Source organism: Panthera tigris, chromosome F2 (assembly GCF_018350195.1).
Source record: "Panthera tigris isolate Pti1 chromosome F2, P.tigris_Pti1_mat1.1, whole genome shotgun sequence".
Taxonomy (NCBI): domain Eukaryota; kingdom Metazoa; phylum Chordata; class Mammalia; order Carnivora; family Felidae; genus Panthera; species Panthera tigris.
In genome coordinates, this window is record NC_056676.1 from 72,194,160 (window position 1) to 72,216,072 (window position 21,913).

The 21,913-nt window shown below is 45.4% G+C and overlaps 1 protein-coding gene across 1 annotated transcript in view; it reads right to left on the reverse strand.

Moving 5' to 3' along the window:
• ADCY8 (adenylate cyclase 8) overlaps positions 1-21,913 on the reverse strand; it is a 221,129-nt gene that overhangs the window by 155,202 nt on the left and 44,014 nt on the right. Inside the window, exon 2 of the mRNA XM_042973080.1 lies at positions 18,255-18,404. Coding sequence (XP_042829014.1) covers positions 18,255-18,404 — 150 coding nt within the window. The remainder of the gene's footprint in view (positions 1-18,254; positions 18,405-21,913) is intronic.

Sequence of the window (21,913 nt, forward strand, 5' to 3'; positions counted from 1 at the left end):
CGGTGAATTCTCTTTTTTCCCCCACACGGTGCATTCTCTTTTTTCTCTCTCCCCAGAAAACGTTCATTCACTCAATACACATTTTTCAAAGTTTGGAGACACGATGAACAAGACTGATCAGATCCCTGCTACGACCAAATTACATACTAGGTGGAAAGAAGGAGGCATATGCATTCACAATGTAATTTCACGTAGTTTTAAGTTCCACCGAGGAAAGAAAACTGGGCGGTGTGGTATAGAATATACCTGTGTGCGGAGAGTGTGGAGAGGGTCAATATCACTCAGGGAAGGCATCCTAATTAAGGATACATTTGTGCCGAAGCCCGAAGGACGAGAATCCAACACTGGGAATTCTGAGTTTCTAATTCAGTGGTTATGATTCTGGGGTCTATTTAATCAGCAATTGACAAGAGCTTTATAACACTCATTCGTGGAAATTTGTAAAGTATTGACTATGGGTTATCTTTTCACACTGATCCAAGAATATTGTATGTCAAATCTCACGGTTCATGGGTTCGAGCCCCGCGTCAGGCTCTGTGCTCAGAGCCTGGAGCCTGCTTCGGATTCTGTGTGTGTCTCTCTTTCCACCCCTCACCCGCTCGCCTCTGTCTCTGTCTCTCAAAATAAATAAATGTTTAAAAAATAAAAAAGAACATCATGTGCCAATAGTGATTGGAGGAGCTCGAATTTGGAGGTAAAAGACCGATGAAACCTTAAAGAAGCCCCTTAAAGGCAGTATTATCAGGACATTAACCATCCTGCTCCAATACAACATTTAAATAATTTAAAAATAATCACTTATAGGGGCGCCTGGGTGGCTCAGTCGGTTGGGAGTCCGACAACGGCTCAGGTCATATCTCACAGTTCGTGAGTTCGAGCCCCGCCGTCGGGCTCCGTGCGGACAGCTCAGAGCCTGGATCCTGCTTCAGATTCTGTGTCTCCCTCTCTCTCTGCCCCTCCCCCGCTAACCGCTCTGTCTCTCTCTGCCTCTCAAAAATGAATAAACGTTAAAACAATTTAAAAAAAAAAAACACTCACATCTGAAGTGCGGTTACAGTTAGAAGATCACCTTCCTGGGGCGCCTGGGTGGCGCAGTCGGTTAAGCGTCCGACTTCAGCCAGGTCACGATCTCGCGGTCTGTGAGTTCGAGCCCCGCGTCAGGCTCTGGGCTGATGGCTCGGAGCCTGGAGCCTGTTTCCGATTCTGTGTCTCCCTCTCTCTCTGCCCCTCCCCCGTTCATGCTCTGTCTCTCTCTGTCCCAAAAATAAATAAAAAACGTTGAAAAAAAAAATTTAAAAAAAAAAAAAAAAAAAAAGAAGATCACCTTCCTGTGTACGAGCTCATTGAATGGGCACAAGAATCCTGCGAGGTAGGAATTATTAAAACAATTTTACAGGTGAAGAAACTCAGGCTCAGAGAAGTAACTGGCTTGAAGCCAACCTCTGTATTAATACAGGACAGCAAATTGCACATCCCTCTTCTGCTGCATCTAAAAAAGCATGGCTGTCAATGCCTGAGCTCCAAAAAAGAAACCGAGTCAGAGGCCAGAGGGCATGGTGGAGGCAATGTGGCAGGAGGCCCTTCCAACTGCTATCTCCACGAACTGTCTGGAGAAACTGTTCAGGGCAGGTATGGACATGTGGTCCCTGTGACCCCCTCCTCCGAGCCTATAACACCAATTGGCTGTTGATCTGAATCGTCACTTTTCACTTCGGTGTGTAATGATAAGCTGATGTCAATTTTCTGCTCATGAAAAAAAAACGATTAAACACTTCTCATTTATATTTGAAATAACAGGAAGTATCATAACCAGCAAAGTTTACCTGGAAAACACAGGCAACGTTCATTCTTTAGTTCCCTCTAACTCTGGGCAAACACAAGCTACCCCCTGACCAGAAGGCGTAATTCAATTGCCTTTGATTTCCGCGGCTTTTCACACTGCAAACATCTGAGTCTGGCTCTGTCTCTACTTATTTAAAATCAATTCAGTCTCAGGGCACCTGGGTGGCTCAGTTGGTTAAATGTCTACTTTTGATTTCAGCTCAGTGGGATCGAGCCCTGCGTCAGGCTCTGCACAGAGCGTGAAGTCTGCTTGAGAGTCTCTCTCTCTCTCTCTCTCTCTCTCTCTTTCTCCCTCTGCCCCTCTCTCTCGCTTGTGCGTGCTCTCTCTTTCTCTAAAAATAAATAAAATGAAAAAAATTTTTAAATCAATTCAGCTTCTGGTTTTTGTTTTCTGTGCGAGACATTGCCTTATGATTAAAACAAATGCTTTAGAAAGAGTCACAATTATGGGATGCCTGGGTGGCTCAGTCGATTAAGCATCCGATTTCAGCTCAAGTCATGATCTATTCGTGGGTTCGAGCCCCACTTGGGGCTCTGTGCTGACAGCTCAGAGCCTGGAGCCTGCTTCCGATTCTGTCTCTCCCTCTCTCTCTGCCCCTTCCCCACTCGCACTCTGTCTCTCCCATGAATAAATAAACATAAAAAAAAATTTAAAAAGAAAGAGTAGTAATTACAATGACAACCCCACTGCCAACAACAGATCTTACTCAGACTTAACTACACGTCAAGCTTTATGATACACGATTCACCTCATTTGCCCCTTCCTCACAGCAACTCCCAAGATAGGTACATTTCTTACTGCCATTTCACAGATGTGGAAACTGAGGCTTAGGGAGGTCAGATAGTTGTCCCAAGGGCACGGAGTGAGTCAGCAGCAGCACCTGAATGCATACCCGGCTGTCCTGGTCCATGAGTGAGTGAGTTCTACGCACCAGGCTCTGAGCTATGGAGCCTCATCAGGGTTCATCCTTTTCTAGAGTGCCACAGACCATGTCGGGCTGACTCTCACCTCACGAGCTTTTCCGCCTCCTTGCATAATCTATTGTGGAATATCATCCGCTACTCATCTGCCCGTGCAAGGTGCTATGCGTGTGCTAAGGAGGGAGTTAATGGCAGGCATCGTGGTCTGTGCCGAGCAAAGCAGGGGATGAACTTCACGTCTGCCGTCCCTGCACTTGAGTGTACTTGACTGACAGACTGAAGACGACGGCAATACGATATTAATGGCATTAGGATAAAAGGTCGGTACAGGGCACCACCTGTCTTTTGGTGTCTCTCAAAGGGATATCAGGAGTATCGATGCGAACGACGAATTGTTTCGAGCTGCTGGAGACTTAGGAGGTATAAGATGAAGTATTTACATTCCTGTGATTATCAGACAAAAGAGGGGGTTTCCACCAACTTAAACTGCAGACTCTTGGACAGTAAGGAAGGAGAAAGAGGAGTTGATGGGGAAGAGCGGTGAAGAGGAAACACCGTCAGTTGTAAACGGAATCTTCTGCGGAACTCGTCATCCAACTGCTTGAGGAGGAGAGGGAAAGGATTCCTCCATATTTGTCAGTGATACTCAAATCTGGGGGAAGGGCTTCATGGGCAACGCTCCTTCCTTCGGTCATTATTGTATTTATTTGACACAATGCTACTACGTGTTTAAAACCAGGTTAGATATGAGGAGGGAAACCTGAGTCGTCCACTGATCAAGAGACTTGGATTCCAGGGAAGAGGTAGAAGACATGCCATCTGTCACCATGAGAGAATTTGCAAAGTACCAAGCCCACCAAACTCCAGCTAATTATGCGAAGTTCTATCTAAAAAAGAAATTCATCTTGTTTGATTCTTGACACCTAGTTCCGGACTTGGTCTACACTCCCTAATGCACTAACTTGATTAAAAGTGATGACACAGCGAGGGAGACACAGAATCCGAAGCAGGCTCTAAGCTCCGAGCTGTCGGCACAGAGCCCGACGCGGGGCCCAAACTCACTAGCAGGGAGAACTGCTGATGCCCCATGATGACACCCTTCTTACTAGTAGGACAGTTCTGGAGGGGGCTCTGGGAAAAAAGTCAATTGCGGTGGAATTTGTTTGGCTTTTGGGGACTTAGCGGAGTCTCCAATAATGAAGAAATCAACCAACTGTACTGGAGGGCCCCTGGATCAACGTGTGCCTGAAGCCTGTGAAGAATGGAACCCAGGTAGGTCAAAGCCGGGCCTGGAGAAGGACTATACACCTTGACGAGTGACCCCCTGAGGTCGTGATCAGTTTGGTGCATATGGTGGGTAGGTGAGCCTAAAGCTGGAGCCTTTGGAATAGTTGGGAGGATCCAGGATGCTTTTGCTGCGAGAAAAGCAAAGGTAATTTGCTTGAAACCCTACACTCTTCCTTGGTCCAGCCAGGCTCTCCCAATTGGAAGCAAGAGTCTTCATGGCGCGTTCACCGGAAGCTGGCAGCTTCACGGGCTGCTGCGTCTTCTGAGTACATCACTCTACGTTTTCCCTAAATTAAGAAAACTCATCTGATGTCCCCACATCTCTCCATTATTCTTACAGATCACGTCCCAGTCCTGCTGTGGCGAATGCACGCCGGTCCCAGATAGTCAGTAACGGGAGGTGGCGTTATGGTTTTGATTGCCAAGACCAGTGCGAGCTGGGTTTCCTGTCATTCCCCACTGAAAGTCTCCCGTGAGGAAGAGAGGGCCAGGGCCCTCCCGGCCGAGGAAACAGTTCACATTGAGGCACGGGGTTGTGAGCCGCACGGTACGTTGAGGAGATTTTACGAATTCACAAAGCGTAATAGTTGGTATATGCGTGCACTCTGGAACAGGACTGTCGAGGTCCAAATACCAGCTCTGGAACTTACTACCTATTATGTAACTTGTTTCCCATAGGTAATCGCTGCTCTGATAATTAAACAAAGTAATGCAGCGGACCTGGTTTTTAAAAAAAATTTTAATGTTTATTTATTTCTGAGACAGAGAGAGAGACACAGAGCACAAATAGGGGAAGGGAAGAGAGAGAGGGAGATACAGAATCCGAAGCAGGCTCCAGGCTCTGAGCTGTCAGCACAGACCCGGATGCAGGGCTCGAACTCATGAACTGTGAGATCATGACCTGAGCTGAAGTCAGACGCTTAACCGACTGAGCCACCCAGGCGCCCCGACCTCCAAAATCTTAACTTAGTACTGAAGCCCACTGTTGACTGGAAGCCTCACTGATAACATAAACAGTCGATTAGCACATATTTTGTGTTATATGTATTATGTGCTGTATTCCTACAACAAAGTGACCTAAAGAAAACATTAAGAAAATCATAAGGAAGGGAAAATGCATATACAGTACTGTACTGAAGTTATGGAAAAAAAATCTGTGTAAAAGTAGACCCACCTGTGTTGTTCAAGGGTCACCTACATACATAAAGAGGTTTGGGGAGCCTGGGTGGCTCAGTTGGCTAAGCCTCTGACTTCGGCTCTGGTCATGATCTTGTGGTTTGTGAGTTCGAGCCCCACATCAGGCTCTGTGCTGACGGCTCGGAGCCTGGAGCCTGCTTCGGATGCTGGGTCTCCCTTTCTGGCCCTCCCCTGCTTGTGCTCTCTCTCTCTCTCTTTCAAACTAATAAACATAAAAAAAAAATAAAAAAGAAATAAAGAGCATCATAATACAGCATCCTAGCACCCAGTCAATGCTCCATAAGGGCTAGTTGTTGTTAATTCTATCCAGGAAATGTTTACGGTGGAGAGAGAAGTAAGAAATGCACTGGATTCTAAGAGCATGGACATTTGTCCTGGATTCCTAATTACCACACCACCACGTGGCTTAAAACAGTAGCCATTTACTCTCTCCCAGTTCTGGAGGTTCAGGAGTCTGGAATCAAGGCGCGGGCAGGCTGGTTCCTTCCGAGGGCTCTCAGGGAGAAACCGCCCCATGCCCTTCTCCCGGCTTCTGGTGCCCACCAGCAGTCTTGGTGTTCCTTGTCTTGTGCATCTCTCCAAGCTCAACTCCAAACGGGACTCGTAGATCTGTCAACGCCAATCGCTGCCTTCTAAAGTACTGCTCTCAAATTAGATGTGCACGAGACATTTGCAACAGACTCGAAACAAACACAGACAATTCTAGAATGGCTCTGTACTCAGACTGCTCTAAAAGTATTCTTTTTTTTAAGAGAGAGAGAGAGCGCGCGAACACATGTGATAGAAGGAGAAAGAAAGACTCCCAAGCAGCCTCCGTGCTAAGCACAGAGTCTGACATGGGGCTCGGTCTTGTGTCACACCCGAAGATCGTGGCCTGAGCTAAAATCAAGAGTTGGATGCTTAACCAACTGAGCCACCCAGGCGTCCCCTGCTCTAAAAGTATTCTTAAATGATTTGTCCTCTTTTATGGCCAATCCATTGTGGCTGCAAAACAGAGAAGACAGAATTCCCGTCAGGGGATCCATACTCAAATCCAGCTAAAATAAGCTATTCTCGGCATGAATCATTTTTTTAGAGAGTTATTTTGGGGGCGCCTGGGTGGTTCAGTCCATTAAGGGTCTGACTCTTGATTTCCACTCAGGTCACGATCTCATGGTTGTGGGATCAAGCCCCGAGTCGGGCTCTATGCTAAGTGTGGAGCCTGCCTGAGAGGCTCCTTCTCTCTCTCTGCCCCTCCCCCGCTTGCACGGGTACGCTCTCTCTAAAAAAATTTTAAACAATAATATTTAAAAGTAAAAACGCTTATTTCATCTTCCCCTGCTCCGTCCTACTCCCGCTTTTGAGACGTGCCTTCAACTGTATCGACGCAACAGAACGTGTCCTGCCTTCGGCACTTGATAGTGGACTGTGTCTGGTTTCCGGCGAGCATTTTTTCCGTCAAAATTCCCGGGACAGGTTTGGGAGACAAAAGGGACCCTTGTGACTCTCTGGCTCCTCCTTAGCTTCTCCAGGCTGGATCAGAGGTATTGAGGGCGGTGGTGGTGACTGAGTCCTCTTATCTGAACTGCCTTGGGAAATGTTAACTGTGCAAATGAGCGTAGAGGGCTGGCCTCTCTTTGAATAGCGGGAGCACTATTTCTGTATTTATTTATTTATAATTTATTGCCAAATGGTTTTCCATACAACACCCAGTGCTCATCCCAACAGGTGCCCTCCTCCATGCCCATCACCCACTTTCCCCTCCTTCCCACCCCCCCCATCAACCCTCAGATTGTTCTCACTCAGTACTTAAGAGTCTCTTATGGTTTGCCTCCCTCCCTTTCTGTAACTTTTCTTTTCCCCCCCTTCCCCTCCCCCATGGAGTTCTGTTAAGTTTCTCAGGATCCACATATGAGTGAAAACGTATGGTATCTGCCTTTCTCTGCCTGACTTATTTCACTTAGCATCACACTCTCCAGTTCCATCCACGTTGCTACAAATGGCCAGATTTCCTTCTTTCTCATTGCCAAGTAGTATTCCATCGTATATATATAAACCACATCTTCTTTATCCATTCGTCGGTTGATGGATATTTGGGCTCTTTCCATAATTTGGCTATTGTTGAAAGTGCTGCTATAAACGGGGGGCACATTTAAAATTAGTGCTGCCAGAGCACCCGGGTGGCTCAGTCAGTTAAGTGTCTGACTTCGGCTCAGGTCATGATCTCCCAGCACTCGGGCTGGGGTTCGAGTCCTGCCACTGGGCTCTGTGCTGGCAGCTCAGAGTCTGAAGCCTGCTTCAGATTCTGTGTCCCCCTCTCTCTGCCCCCTCCCCGCTCCTGCACACGCTCTCTCTCAGAAATAAATAAATGCTAAAAAAATAATAATAAAATAAAATTAAATTAAATTAGTACTGCCCAGGGATGGCACATATGAATAAGAACACGAACGAACAGCAAGGAGAGAAATCCTACAGTTTAGAATCAGAGCCAGAGTGCGTTCTGCTATTAAGTTCAGGGCATGACCCAGAGGGTCCGATAGTTCGAGGGCCAAGTCTGACATCCAACTTTCACCTCTATGCTCGATTTCCTCGAAGCAACCTTGAAATACAGGGATCATCATTTTGGACGGGTGGAAGATCCAAACTTCAGAGAGTTTAACCGATGCCCCCAAGGTCACCCAGATACGGAGCGGGAGCCAGCAATCGAATGCAAGTTCATTCTTGAGAGCTCACCCTCTGTCCGCCACGTCACAAAATGCAAATAATGTACCGAAAAGACCACAAAGAAGCCGGCAGCCAGATGGACTGTAAGACTTGCGGTTCCGCCCACAGGAGGCAAACACAACCCCTTGAGTGAAGTCAGCTATTCTCGAGAGGCAAGGCCATTAACGCTGGTGTCTGTTCGCTGCTCAGAATCTTACCAACGCTTAGAGGGAATCGTCCTACTAAGCGTGATACCAGAGTCTAAAAAACCCGTGCTGACTAATAAGCTCTGAGTGCCAGTCATATTTCATGACTGGGAGGAGCACAGGGAGCTTCCTAGAGGGGATGTCTGGGCGTCAGCTCGGGGTGTCGGGGAGATTTTCACCGACATAGCCCTAACATTTGTGGAGTTATTTATGGTTGAAATGACACTGAAAAATCAGGCATTAATGCTAGTTGTCTCTCAGAACACCCCCATGGGTTAGGGCAGGAATTACTTGTAATTGAGAGATGAGAAAGCTTGCACACAAAAGGGTTCAACAACTTGCACGGTCACATAATTGACATGGAAGGAGCATCTAGGGCAGCCGCGTCGAGTAGAAACATCATGTGAGCCACATTTAAACTCCCCAGTGCACGCGTTTTACTTTATTGTACGTTATTTTATTATTTTTTCAATGTTTATTGATTTTTGAGAGAGAGAGAGAGAGAGAGAGAGAGAGAGACAGAGCACGAGCGAGGGTGAGGGAGGGGCAGAGAGAGAGGGAGACACAGAATTGGAAACAGGCTCCACGCTCCCAGCTGTCAGCACAGAGCCCAAGGTGGGGCTCAAACCCAAGGACCTTGAGATCATGACCTGAACCGAAGTCAGACGCTCAACCGACTGAGATACCCAGGTGCCCCTAAAAATCCCCAGTGTGCACATTTTAAAAAGCAGAAAGAAACAGTTGAAATGCATGTCAATAGTATATTCTATTTAATCAAATATAGACCAAATATTATTCTGATACGTAATCAGTATGTGACCAACACGTTAAAAGTTATTAAGGAGAGGGGTGCCTGGGTGGCTCAGTTGGGTAAGCGTCTGACTTCAGATCAGTTCGTGATCTTACAGTTGGGGAGTTTGAACCCCACGTCGGGCTCTGTGCTGACAGCTCAGAGTTTGGAGCCTGCTTCACGTTCTCTGTCTCCCTCTCTCTCTGCCCCTTCCCCTGCTCACACTTTTGTCTCCCCCTTTCTCAAAAAGAAAGTCTTTCTCAAAAAGACTCCTTGTCTTTCTAGTTCTACTAAACTGCTTCACAAATACAAATGGCGAGGGATGGCAGCAAAGGGAGCGATAGGAACATGGAATTCAGGGTCTTAGCAGGACACAACTGGTCACTCAAAAAGGGTAACAAAGAGACTTGAATGAGGGGCCCCTCAGTGGCTCAGTCGGTTAGGCGGCCAGCTTTGGCTCAGGTCACGATCTCACGGTTTGTGAGTTCCAGCCTCACGTCGGGCTCTGTCCTGACAGCTCGGAGCCTGGAGCGGCTTCGGGTCCTACGTCGCCCTCTCTTCCCTCCCCTCCTTGCGCTCTCTCTTGCTCTCGAAAATAAACAAACAAAAAATTAAAATAAAAAAAAGAAGAGACTTTAACGAAAAGTTAAGGAAGCCGACAATGGATGGTGAGACGCAAGATAGCCAAAGACTAGGAACAGTGAATCTGCAAGTACCCTTGGAACCTGGCAAATCCTGTAGCTGGAGGAGAGGCCTACCTGATAGAAGCTGTGGCCTTTGGTAGAGAAATGTTAAGCACTGGCGTTCCACAGCTCAGCCTGGTAGGTGACGGGGAGATAAAACCATTGACCTCTTGGTCCTCCCATCTACTGGTCTCCATTCTGTGGCTCCCATTGGCCAAACCCAACCAGAAACTAGATGGTAATGAGCCTGTGGATGCTTCCCTAAAGGTCAGCCTGCAGGGGCGCTGATAAAAAAGAAGGGTAGAGGTCGGATCAGGAGGGTGATCAGGAGACATCCAGCAAAAAATCAAAGGCACAGAAGGGTGGGCGCGTTTGCTGGTCTGGGTGGAGTACGAGAATGGAGGTAGCAAGTGAAGCAATTGAAAGGTTGGGCTGAACCAGGCAGAGGATGGGCTGTAACGCCGGGTGAGTGAGATTGGGCCATACTCTATGGGCAGTAGCAATCCACGGGAGGATTTAGTGTAAAGTCTTATATAACCAAAACGGGGCACTAAGATGATGATCATGACAGGTGTTACACTGGGTAGGGTTCTGAGATGTGAATTAGTTACGTGCCTCACCCCTCCGATGAACCTGCCGAGAAACACCCGTAAGAGGTGAACAGGAATCAAGAGAGACACTGTATTACTGGCAAAGGGATGGGGACTGTGGGTCCGAAGGAGAGCCTCAGGGTGGAGTGACTACAGGGGGCTAGACCAGCTCCCAGTAGTTAGAAACTGGTTAGCACCCATTAGGAAGCTAACCTGTGTGGGAGGGCTTCAACAGTATCCGACGAAGAGGTACAGGGACAGTGAGTACATATATGGCGGAGACAGCATTAACGGGCATTAGCACCACAGTCGATGTGGACAGATCAGGTCAAAAAAATGTGTATGACGGAAGAAAGTGCATTCGGGGGAGATGAGAGGATCCTGAACAGGCTGAGCCAATGATACCAGGGGGCCATGCAGATGAAGCTGCCCAGCAGGAACGGATAACGAGCATCCGGAACCGGGAAAAGAACACGGTGTTAGAGATATGGACATGGAACAATCCAGAAGTGATGGGCGAAGCCGCGCTAAATCACCACAAGAGAGACAAGAGACAAAAATGGTGATTTAATAGTTATTTAAATCCAATCAAAAGTCGGGACCAACGGTTACGTCCTCCCCCCATTTCACAAAAGTCCTATGTGGTTCGTGGTTTCTGGACGGCACAGCTTTGGAATATTTCCGGCATCGCAGGAACTGGACAAGCACACAGTTGCAGAGCATTATATCCTGGGGGAAGACGGTGACTGGGATACCATTTTGCTTTTTATCCCCAAAATACCCGAGGGAAGTGGAAGTGAAACCGTGAAAAGGAATGCAATGACGCTGTGACAGAAAGGGAGCATGGAGGTGGAGAAACTTCCAAGATGAGTTGGAAACAACAAAGATGAGTTGACGTGAAACTTATTTATTTATGTATTTTAAATGTGAAGTCATGTATGTGAACGAATAACAGAAGGAGAAGCTGGCCGGGAAGAGGCACAAACAGGAAGATTTTACGCGTCAAGGACAGACTGGGCTCCTGGTTTTGGAGGACAGGGGCCCTGGAAACCATAGCACAAGAGGAGAGTATTTCCCCGATCTATTTATTCACAAGTATTTTTGCTTGAAAGACTACTGCGAAAACACAATGACAGCATTCATTATGACGTTCATTGTCTCTGCTTTTCTTCCCAGCTCGGGCTTCTCCCCTTCTGGATCCAGAGCTATTGTGAAACACACAATGAGATACATATCCGATCTTCGGGGAGCTCACGGTGTAGAAGGAAACATAAAGCAAGGACATGGCCGAATGTAGAAAGAGATTAATGCCATAAAGAAATGCACAAATGAAACACTCACGGAGGCCACAGGTGGGGAGAACAGAGAAGGTCTTTGTGGAAGAGGTGACATTTGAGCGGAGCTTTGAAGAGTGGATGAGGTTTATGGATGAAAGGAGTGTTGTACCAGGTAGGGGGAAAACAGAAGCAAAGGCATGAGCTTAGTAAGGCAATAAGAATGTTGAGGAGACCAAGAATATTCTCGTATCATCTAGACAATAGTTAATATGTATTAATGACAGATAAGGATAAACATGACAGATGCTATGTGGGTGGTCTTCAACGTAAAAGATGGAAAATAGTAGAAAAACGGACGATAAGAGACTCAAGATGTTTTTTGGAATATAACGAGAAGACAACAAGTTGGAGCAGAAAATCCAAATATTCTGAGATTCTGCCATTTTCAGGTCAACCTTGATTCTTCCTTGAATAAATGGGCGAATACATGAATGGATGACAAGGCTCTGCCTTAACAGTTACCTGTAATTTTAGAAAAAACTAAAGGGGGGGGGCGCCTGGGTGGCTCAGTTGGTTGAGCATCCGACTCTTGATTTCAGTTCAGGTCGTGATCTCAGAGTCATGGGATCAAGCCTCGTGCTGGGCTCTGCACTGAGCATGGAGACTGCTTAGGATGCTCGCTCTCTCCCTCTCTCTCTCTCTCTCCCCCTCTGCCATTCTCTCCTGCTTGTGCTCTCTTTCCAAGAAATATATATAATTCCCTCGATTCTGTAGGGCACTAATATAAATCAAGCTAACCAACCCAGAACTCAATAGGAAACCTAACTTTCTCACTATTGTCCGAATCACTAGCTTCCACCAATGTTGTCTAGCAAAGATTATTTAAGTTAAACAGAATTGTTTTAACATAGCTAAAACATCTGCTGCATTTAAGAATAATCTTCCTGCTGTTACAACATATGGCATCATCAGAAACTTTATTTCACTGCCCCCAGAGCTTTGGAGACACCTCGAAATGCCACGATTACCATAGGCAATTTTCAGCAATTCTCAGACTAAAAGAAAAGCAATTAATTCATTTTAATATTTAAAATAAACAGAGACCATTGGATCATTTGGGAGGAGCAGTGGGATCACAGTAACTACAGTGATTAGAATCCAGTTCCCCAAAGACAGATGTCTTAAGATTCAGCTTCTAGATGGAAAATTCCCCTAACAGGTTTGTACCAGACATGTGCTCAGTCTGTCCCAGTCTATTCCTGAATTGGATAAGAGCCCTCCCCATGCCGTTTTGATAGGGGGTCACAAAGGGCAGAGACCCCTTCACTTTTACATAGGAGAAGTATCACAACATGACCCTCGTGTAGGCAGAAGTCAGGCCCCGGGGGCCAAAGTTTGAATTCAATACAAATCAGTTAACCAGACATTAATCAGAAGATCTTTTATTCCAGCCATTGTGCTGGATAAATGCCAGAGAACCAGATGAATTAGAAACAGCAGACATCTTTAAGTAGCCCTTATTGGCTGTAGAGGACAGAGGGAACACAGACTAGTCCGTGGCATCAGGTGCGACAGGCTCTATAGCAGAGTTAACTTTAAGGAAGGCTGGAAGCCTGCAAAGCTGCAAAAAGCATTTCCACTCAACTCGGGAAGAGGAAACCAAGCCTCGTGGAGGAAGGATCCCAGAATTGTCTGGGTGGAGACGTTAGGAGGGAGGTGGGCTTTCCAGGCTGAGAGAACCGGACAGCACAGGACAGTCGAACAGCAGTTCGGGGGGATGACGGTCGGTCATCCAGTATCGTGAGAGTGGAGAATCTGGGAGAGAGGATGGGGGCTGGAAGGTGGGCCATGTGTGGGGGTTCGGATTTTGTCTTGGCGGGAACATGGCCGCTGAAGGGTTTTCCCGCAGAGAGAAGAGTGACATCAATGGCATTATCATCATAGCATCGTGTCTTTCGTATGGCTTGAGCACACCCTCTGCCTTGGGCTAAGAACTGTTCCTCCTTAATCAGCACCACAACTCTTGGAGGAAGGCAGAATCATCATGTTCATCTCATACCCACAAAATCAAGGTCTCTAGGAGGAATAGTGTACCTGCGTTTCCATAGCCAGGAAGCACAGAAAGTAGGACTGGAATCCAGATCTTGCAGACATTGAAGGTTTGGCTCTAAAGCACTAGCCTCTCCAGGCTTCTGGACCAGACCAGGCTTTTGGAAAGGAGAACAGATTAGAGAAACAGAAGCTGGAGACCAAGAGACCCAGAGATGCTTAGTATGCGCCATGCAGGTGACGACTGGGGATAAAATTACCTTTTATTTGTTTCTTTTTAGAGTTTACTTATTTACTTGAGAGAGGGGGGAGAGCATGTATGAGAGATGTAGGGCAGAGAGAGAGAGAGAGGGAGAGAATCCCAGGCAGGTGCCACACTGTCAGTGCAGAGCCTTACGTGGGGCTCAATCTCACAGAGCGTGAGATCACGACCTGAGCCGAAATCGAGTCGGCCGCTTAACCAACTGAGCCACCCAGGTGCCCCCGAATTAATTTTTTTAAAAAGGCAATGCCCTTGCCTGACCAAAGGAAAAAATCGATATGTCCTCAACCTCTTGATATCAATCATCTAAATGAAACATGTCAACATTCGGACCCATTCAGTACCTTCTGTCTGGCATTGTGCCAGCCGCCTTGGGAGGGAAAGGTGGTAAGAGCCACCTTCAAGAAGCTTTGTTAAAAATCTCGGTTGTAGAGACTTTGAGCACAAAGTGTTAACATTTGCTCGTCTCTCTTGCCTGCTTGCTCTTGACCATGGAACCACCCATGCAACCTCAGGTTATCCAAGGAAAGAGCCTCTTTTTCCCCTGACCTCAGGCATCATCATGCCATGGGACCCGCCAAGCAAGCGACAGCAGGGCTCGTGTGCCGTTTATTCTCTAGCTGATGCTGGGCAATTTTTCTTTGGAAAAATTATTGGAAACCACTATTAACCATTGACAATTTCAGTCACTTTATAACCGTGTCCTCCACGCTGGTTTTCAGGCACTGCTAGGTGGGCTGTATGGACGAATGAGCCACAGGTGAGTTTTAAGGAGCTCCCAGATACCCTGCCAAACAGGCATGCGATGATCAAGGTCCAGTGTGGCATGGGGTAATAAAGATGTGCAGTAGACCTTCTTCATTTTGGTATGCATACCACATAGTTAACACTCAATAAATATATATTGAATGTCAGAGTGAGCGGAAGAGTTTGCCATTGAAGGAAGTACATAACTTTGCTAGGGGCCGTCAGAGAAAACCTACGTCCCCATGTTGCTGTCCTTCATCACATCATATGCATCACATCATCAGTGTCTTTGCTAATTCTTTCTCCCCCCTCTTCCAATAATGAAAGTTCTACTCATCCTCCAGTCCCAAACCAGAGGACAGACGGAGACTTATTTGTCCCTGTAACCCCACCACGAGTGGATGAATGGATGGACGAGTGCGTAAGTGAATAATGGGCGTAGGTCATCATGGAGTGCTTCTAATTGTCCGAACAAACTGCGTCCTCCCTTCTTTTAGGTTGTTTGTGTTGATGGGCCCTTACATGGCACTCTTCACTGCTTCTCCGCCGAGCTAAATCCTACTCACAGGTCAACTCAGGCACCGTGTCTTGTAGGTAGCCTTCCATCAGCTTGCTTCCAGGTTTGGCCCATGCATTAATGCCATAGGCATTTGTGCAGCCACCCCTTTCCAAACCCAGTAAACTCTGTAAGACCTGGAACCAGCTGCTAGTCACTGTTATGTTCTCAATGTTCAGCAAAGTTCATGGCACATAACAGATCCTCAATAAATGAATTAATTCGTGATTGAACAAATTAAGTCATTTGACGATTTCCTTTGTATCCTACCATGAGATAAAGCCAGTTCTCGAAGAATCCCACAGAGCTTGAACATTTCTGTGGAATAAGGCCCCTTGATTCTGCATTTGTAAGTACAAAAAAATGAAATTTAGTCTCCTTTGGGATCACTTCCCAAGGAAAAAGGATCTGCTGTCACTGAGGCTCTTTCAGGGTCTGCTTTGCAGGGTATAGAATTTCTAACAGTTATGGTATTGCAATTAGCTCTGATAAGAGGTAAATGGGGTTGGATTCGTTACTGACACAAGATATTTTAACAGATATGGAGCCTAATGCTGAGTTCTGGTTGCTATGAACGTGAGGCAAGCCACGATCCTGATTTCCTTCCCAATGAGTCACTTACACTTGGGGTTTCAACGGAGACGAGCCAATCCATAATATGTTCTCACAGGAGTCCCTCCCGGGATCGAGCTACGCTGGCTGGCTCATGAATCATTATGCACAATCATGCAAACTCCTCACTGAGCTGCAAGGGCACGACACACAGTACTTCTCATTAAGCTGCCTCTTCAGGAAGAGTGTTATTAGTCCCATGCCACAGATGGAGCAGCCAAAGCTCTGAGCTTGCTGGGCCTCACTAAGATAGTAAGTCATTCAGCAAAGATGTCCAATCCTGAACAGTCTCATTTGAAAGGCTTCTCTGCCTCCCTACCACCGGGGAAGTTCTCAGGGATAATGGGCACCTGAAGCAGAGACCAAATGGAAAGTAATTTTATCACTGAGGGAAACAGAGTCAGCTGTCTTAGCTACTACCACGGGGGTGAAGGGAATGGTCAATATACCGGAAACACATTATCATAATTGTGAGCCCAGGGCTATACCAAACCTACAGCGTAGTTTGCTGTATATTTAGAACGAAGAGTATTCCACCGAAAGACAGTCTTTTCTTATAAAGAGGCCGACTTATAATTTTGTATTGATGCATACACATGATCTCACTTGAGGCAAACATAAAGCTGGAAAGAAAGCCATTGCCTCATGTCTGGACGAGGAACAAAGACAAGAACTCACTGGCTCCAGTGGCCCAACCAGGTGTTAGGACAGCTAATGCATGAACTCTAGTCACTGCTCCCTATCTTCCAGCTGTCACGGGTTCTCGCCTCTGTATACTGTTCTTTCCTTCGTCCTTCCACCAGCTTAAAAAAAATAAAGATTATGAAAGACGAAGGAAGGTCCCTCTGCCATGTGAGATGACTAGATGACAGTGACTCCAGGGCACTCAACCTGAAGGAGGGGAGACGGAAGAAAAGTCTTAGGGGTATGATAAAGCAGCCCTTTCTTGCCTCCCATACTTCGTAAACATTAAACAAAAGCCTGAGCTTCCCAGACAACTCACCCACAACTGCAGCTCTGGTTGCAAGAGAACACCAACAACAGTCGAATAAATTATTAATACGGCAGCATTCTCTGAATTGGCTCGCGTCCCATGGAAAGAGGGACGGGCCAGTCTGGCGGGTGCTCTGCTCTGCAGCGGAACACGACATATCGTCCCGGAAGATACCCGTGTTTATTGCACAAGGTTGATTTCAAGCTATTTTTCTGGATTATTCTATAAGGACATTCAGGACCGCTATAATCAATCTATTATGAAGTTGCATGACGGCTCTAGACATTAATTTGAGAAACTTGATGCTGATATTCCGCATCCTATGAAGTCCACGGAGGGCCTGGAAATTTGGTAGTTTCCTCTGTGCCCCTGGCAATGGCATGTGGCAGTGGGACTTGAGTTTGGGGCAGTTGCACCTGCCTACCTGCCTCACTGAAGGTCGCCCAGACGTGGCTCCCGTCACTTCAAAGATCCATGTTTTTACTGATGATCTGACCAAATTAAGAGGAAGAAAATGTGGCGCTTTTTGGGGGCAGCTACTCTCTTTATAATTTCTCAAACTATTATCGCGTAAAGCTTAATATAACATGTGCGTATCCACAGACGTAACATTTCTGAAAGAGAGCCTAAGACGAGAGAACTAATACATCTGTTGCACCCAGAACTCCCAAGAGCAAATAAACTTAGATTATATGCTGGTTCTATAACCGATTTTCCACACATTCCTGTTATTCCTCTTTGAAAACGGCTTTCAGAGGCAAAGATGTGCACGAATTTTGAAGAGGGTATGAATAATTTTCCCGGGGCAAATCTTTATTTTTTGAAAGCTAATTCATCCGGCGGGATATATATATATATATATATATATATATATATATATATATATATATTCAAAGCCAATATATATTTGAATTATATAATTCAACGCCAAAACTACTTTTTAAATCCTTATAACATCCATCCAATCAGGAGGTCTACGAAACTGAATTTCAGTCTCTTCAAACTGGAAACTCATGGCCCCGAACCCAACCCCACCTGCTTTCCCTGCTGCATCCCCTGGCCTGGGACCGCCATCATGTTCCACGAGATATACTGTGTTCAGTAATCTCTTCTGAAAATCAGGACGAGGCGTCACGACCTACACATACACGAGATTCTTCCATAAGCTTACTACAATTTGAATTGGTGGGTCAGGAAAACATTTACTTGAAATAACCATTCACGGTTTCAAAACAGAAGGATCAAAAATGAGAATGTTCGTGGTTTTTAGGACCCACGGCCTCGTTCACAAACACAGATGTCAGTCCACGTGTCAGAAAAGCACTCTGGGACAAATCGCTTTATTTCTCGTAGACGGCATTTAATTGAAGGTGGGAAACAAAACCAGACGTGCTTTGAGCTAGAAGTCGAACATAACTACTTTGGACTCTGGAATCCTGGACGCAGACTTTAAGAGAACACTCGAAGTCAAGATTTGTTTGGGGAGGGAAAAAAAAAAAAAGCTCCATGGATCTCAGACTGGCTGGGGATACCGAACGCCAGGCCCTTCCAGTTGGTACCTGTCTTTGGTTTTCCGTCTCCAGGCGCAGCCTGGCCTCCACACACCTCCGTGTCTCCAGGAAGGCTTGGCGCTGGGCCCGGTCTGACAGGTAACTGATGAAGGTTCCAGCCGTGTTCATACACATGAACAGCACTGCCTGGGCCATCACCTAAAACACATTTGCAAACATAGGCCGGTCAGATGGTTAAAACAACAGCTGTGTGGAGACAAAGAGGAAAACATAAAGAAAGGCTCCCCAGGTAAACCTTAAGGTACTCGTGTAAAGTATGAGGCTAACAGAACCATATCCTTCATTCAGGCCTTGGGTGGAACAGTGCCTCAGAGAGGCCGCCCTCGAACTTTCTATTCAACTCAAAAGCTTCTCCCGCTGCAAGTCTGGATTTGAGCCTGAATTGGAAACTTAAGGTAAGATGAGGGGGGGCTTCTCTCTTCCTCACTCTGCCTCGCTTCCTCTTCACTAGCGGAAGTGGGTCGTTAGCCTTTCAGAGGATTGGAGAAGCAGGTCGGAAGAAGGGAAAGAGACGAATAAGAAACAGGAGAGGTTAGTAGCTGGACGGCGCTCTCCTGTTTTGCCTTTGTACTGTTTGGTAACATCCAAGTCCTGTGGCTTCTAACTCAAAAAAAGATATCATAATTGAATGGATAAAGAAGATGTGGTTATACATACAATGGAAATCTACTTGGCAATGAGAAAGAATGAAATTCTGCCATTTGTGGCAACGTGGATGGAGCTGGAGGGTATTATGCCAAGTGAAATAAGCCAGTCAATCATATGTTTTCACTCATGTGGATCTTGAGAAACTTAACAGAAGACCGTGGGGGAGGGGAAGGGAAAAAAAAGTTACAAACAGAGAGGGCGGGAGGCAAACCATAAGAGTCTCTTAAATACAGAGAACGAACTGAGGGTTGACGGGGGGGGGGGGGGGGGGCGGGGGGTGGTGCGTAGGGGAGAGGGGAAAGTGGGTGATGGGCACTGAGGAGGGCACTTGTTGGGATGAGCACTGGGTGTGGTATGGAAACCAAATTGACAATAAATTATATTAAAAAAGATATCATATTCATTAACTGCTTTTAATCCCCGTGGTTATTATCCTATCCCTACACACCAAAGTCTCCCGGCTGGACCTTTACATCAGGCTTCTTACTTGCACATTTTCCCCTTTCAAACTACTCTCCAGTGAAGAAAAGCAGGAAGACTCTGGAAAGGAGTCAATACTTGGAAGAAAGAAATAGCCAAGTGTGGATTTTTTTATTTTTATGGCTTTAGCCTGAGGCAAGTCACGGAGGGCACCTTGTAGGGTAGCAAAAACTCAAACAGAAAACCCAGGTGGCCTGAAAAAGCAAAGATCAGAGTTCAGACAACTATAGCTGCTAGGAAATGAGGGGCAAATCCCCCAAAGAAGGGAACCAGTGAGGGGGAAGCTTAAATTCTTATATAAAATCTTCTCTGAACCACACATCCACAGGGAAGACAGCAAGTGATTAAGCTGATGGTAAAAGAATTTAACTGAGATTTGAATTGCCTTCCAAAAGACCAATCTTGTCATTTCATTTGCACCAAGTTAATCACTTGCTAAAACAAAACAAAACAAAACAAAACAAAACAAAACAGCATTATTTCCCAAAGAATGCAAGAGAATCTATGATCTTAAACACATAGCCATCACAGTGCCCTAAACTCAATGCAAAATTATGTGATATAGGAATAGACACGAAAATGTGACTCACTCGAAAGAGAAAGAAAATGAACCGAGATGTATTCTGATGCCCCCCCCCCATATGTTGGAATTAGCAGACAAAAATTCTAGTAGCTTTTACGGCTTTTGTCAATGACGTAAAGGTAAGCATGGTAACAATGAATGCAAAGCCAACTCTTGGCAGAGAAGTAGAAACCACACACACGCACACACACACACACACACACACACACACACAAATGAAAATTCCAGAAGTGGAAAACACAACATTTCAAAGCAAAACCGTCACTGGAGGATATTAACAGCATAATGTCGGTGACAGAAGAAAAAAAAAACCCACTAACCTTAAAGATAAATCAATAAACCAAGAATAATCTGGGAAACAGAGGAAAATGTCATAGACAGGGGACACACTCTCCAGTTACAATAAAGATTTTTCAGGGTAGATAAAAAGAAATACATTTCCAAACGCACTGAAACAAAAAGTCTGAAGGCCAAAACAGAATACAGCGGGTTTTGCTGTGTAAATAAAATGAAAGAGAACTGAAGGAAGACAACATCACGAGCGATAAAAATCCCTAGATAACGGTAAGAGCTTTAATTTACCAGAAAGATACGAAAATTATGAACTTGAGCACATGTAGCGACAGAGCTCAGAACACACAATGCCAAGTATGAGAGAAGTCTGTGACATTATTTACAAGTCTACCGTCACGCTGGTCTATTTTTTACATAATGATCAGCAGTTAAAAATCAGCAAGCGGGGCAACTGGGTGGCTCAGCCAGTTAACCCTCCAGCTCTTGGTTTTGGCTCAGGTCACGATCTCACGGTGGCGAGACGGAGATCTCACGTCGGGCTCAGTGCTAAGTGCGGAGCCTGCTTAACAAAAAGTTTGAAGTCCAAAACAGAATAAGACAGACACTTTGAATAGCTCATACAACTAACCAATGTGAAATGAACACTATGCAGCAACGAGATGGTACAAATTCTATTTAGGTACATATGGAACAATTATAAATAGGACTGTATGATAAAACCTGAAGGTAGCTTCAACAAATTTCAACCAACTAGTATCGTATAACCATAGTCACTAACTACAATAAAGTCAATTTACAAAGAAATTTTAACAGATAATTAAGACAACATCATGTGTTTGGAAATTAAAAATATTTCTAAATAACTCATGGATCTAGAAATATATTACAATGGAAAATATGCATAATGGGGCACCTGGGTGGCTCAGTTGGTTAAGTGGCCAACTTCAGCTCAGGTCATGATCTCGCGGTCCAGGAGTTCGAGCCCCGCGTGGGGCTCTGTGCGGAGAGCTCAGAGCCTGGAGCCTGCTTCGGATTCTGCGTCTCCCTCTGTCTCTGCCCCTCCCCTGCTCACACTCTGTCTCTCTCAAAAATAAATAAACATTAAAAAATTTTTGAAGAAAATATGCATAGCTGATGAATAATGAAAATGCTACTGAACAAAATTTAGTAGACCTCACAGAGGAATGTAAGGTAATTAATGCTTTATTCTTAAAAAGGCTGAAAGTCCCTGTGCTAGCCATTCAATTTAAGGATTTAGCAAAAAACGAAAAGGAATAAATCCAAAGTAGGTGGAAGGAAAAAATAATAAAATAGGTGCAGAAATAAATAAAAAACAAATATACACTAAAGAGGATCAATGAAGTCAAAAGCTCGTTTTCCAAAAACACTAGCAACCAGTAAGAATTCTTACAAGCTTAATTTAAAAAAAGAGACAAGGTCCAAACAAGCAATGTTAAGGATAGGAAATGGGACAAAGACATTGCAGAAATTAATAGGTCATAAAAATGTTATGAAGTTTAATGCTAAAAAAAATCTGCAATGACACTGATGTACTTCTCAAAATACATCTTTACCAGAACTGACTCGAGAAACAAGGAGAAAAAAATCAATAAATGGAACCATAATTAAAAATCTTTTCATA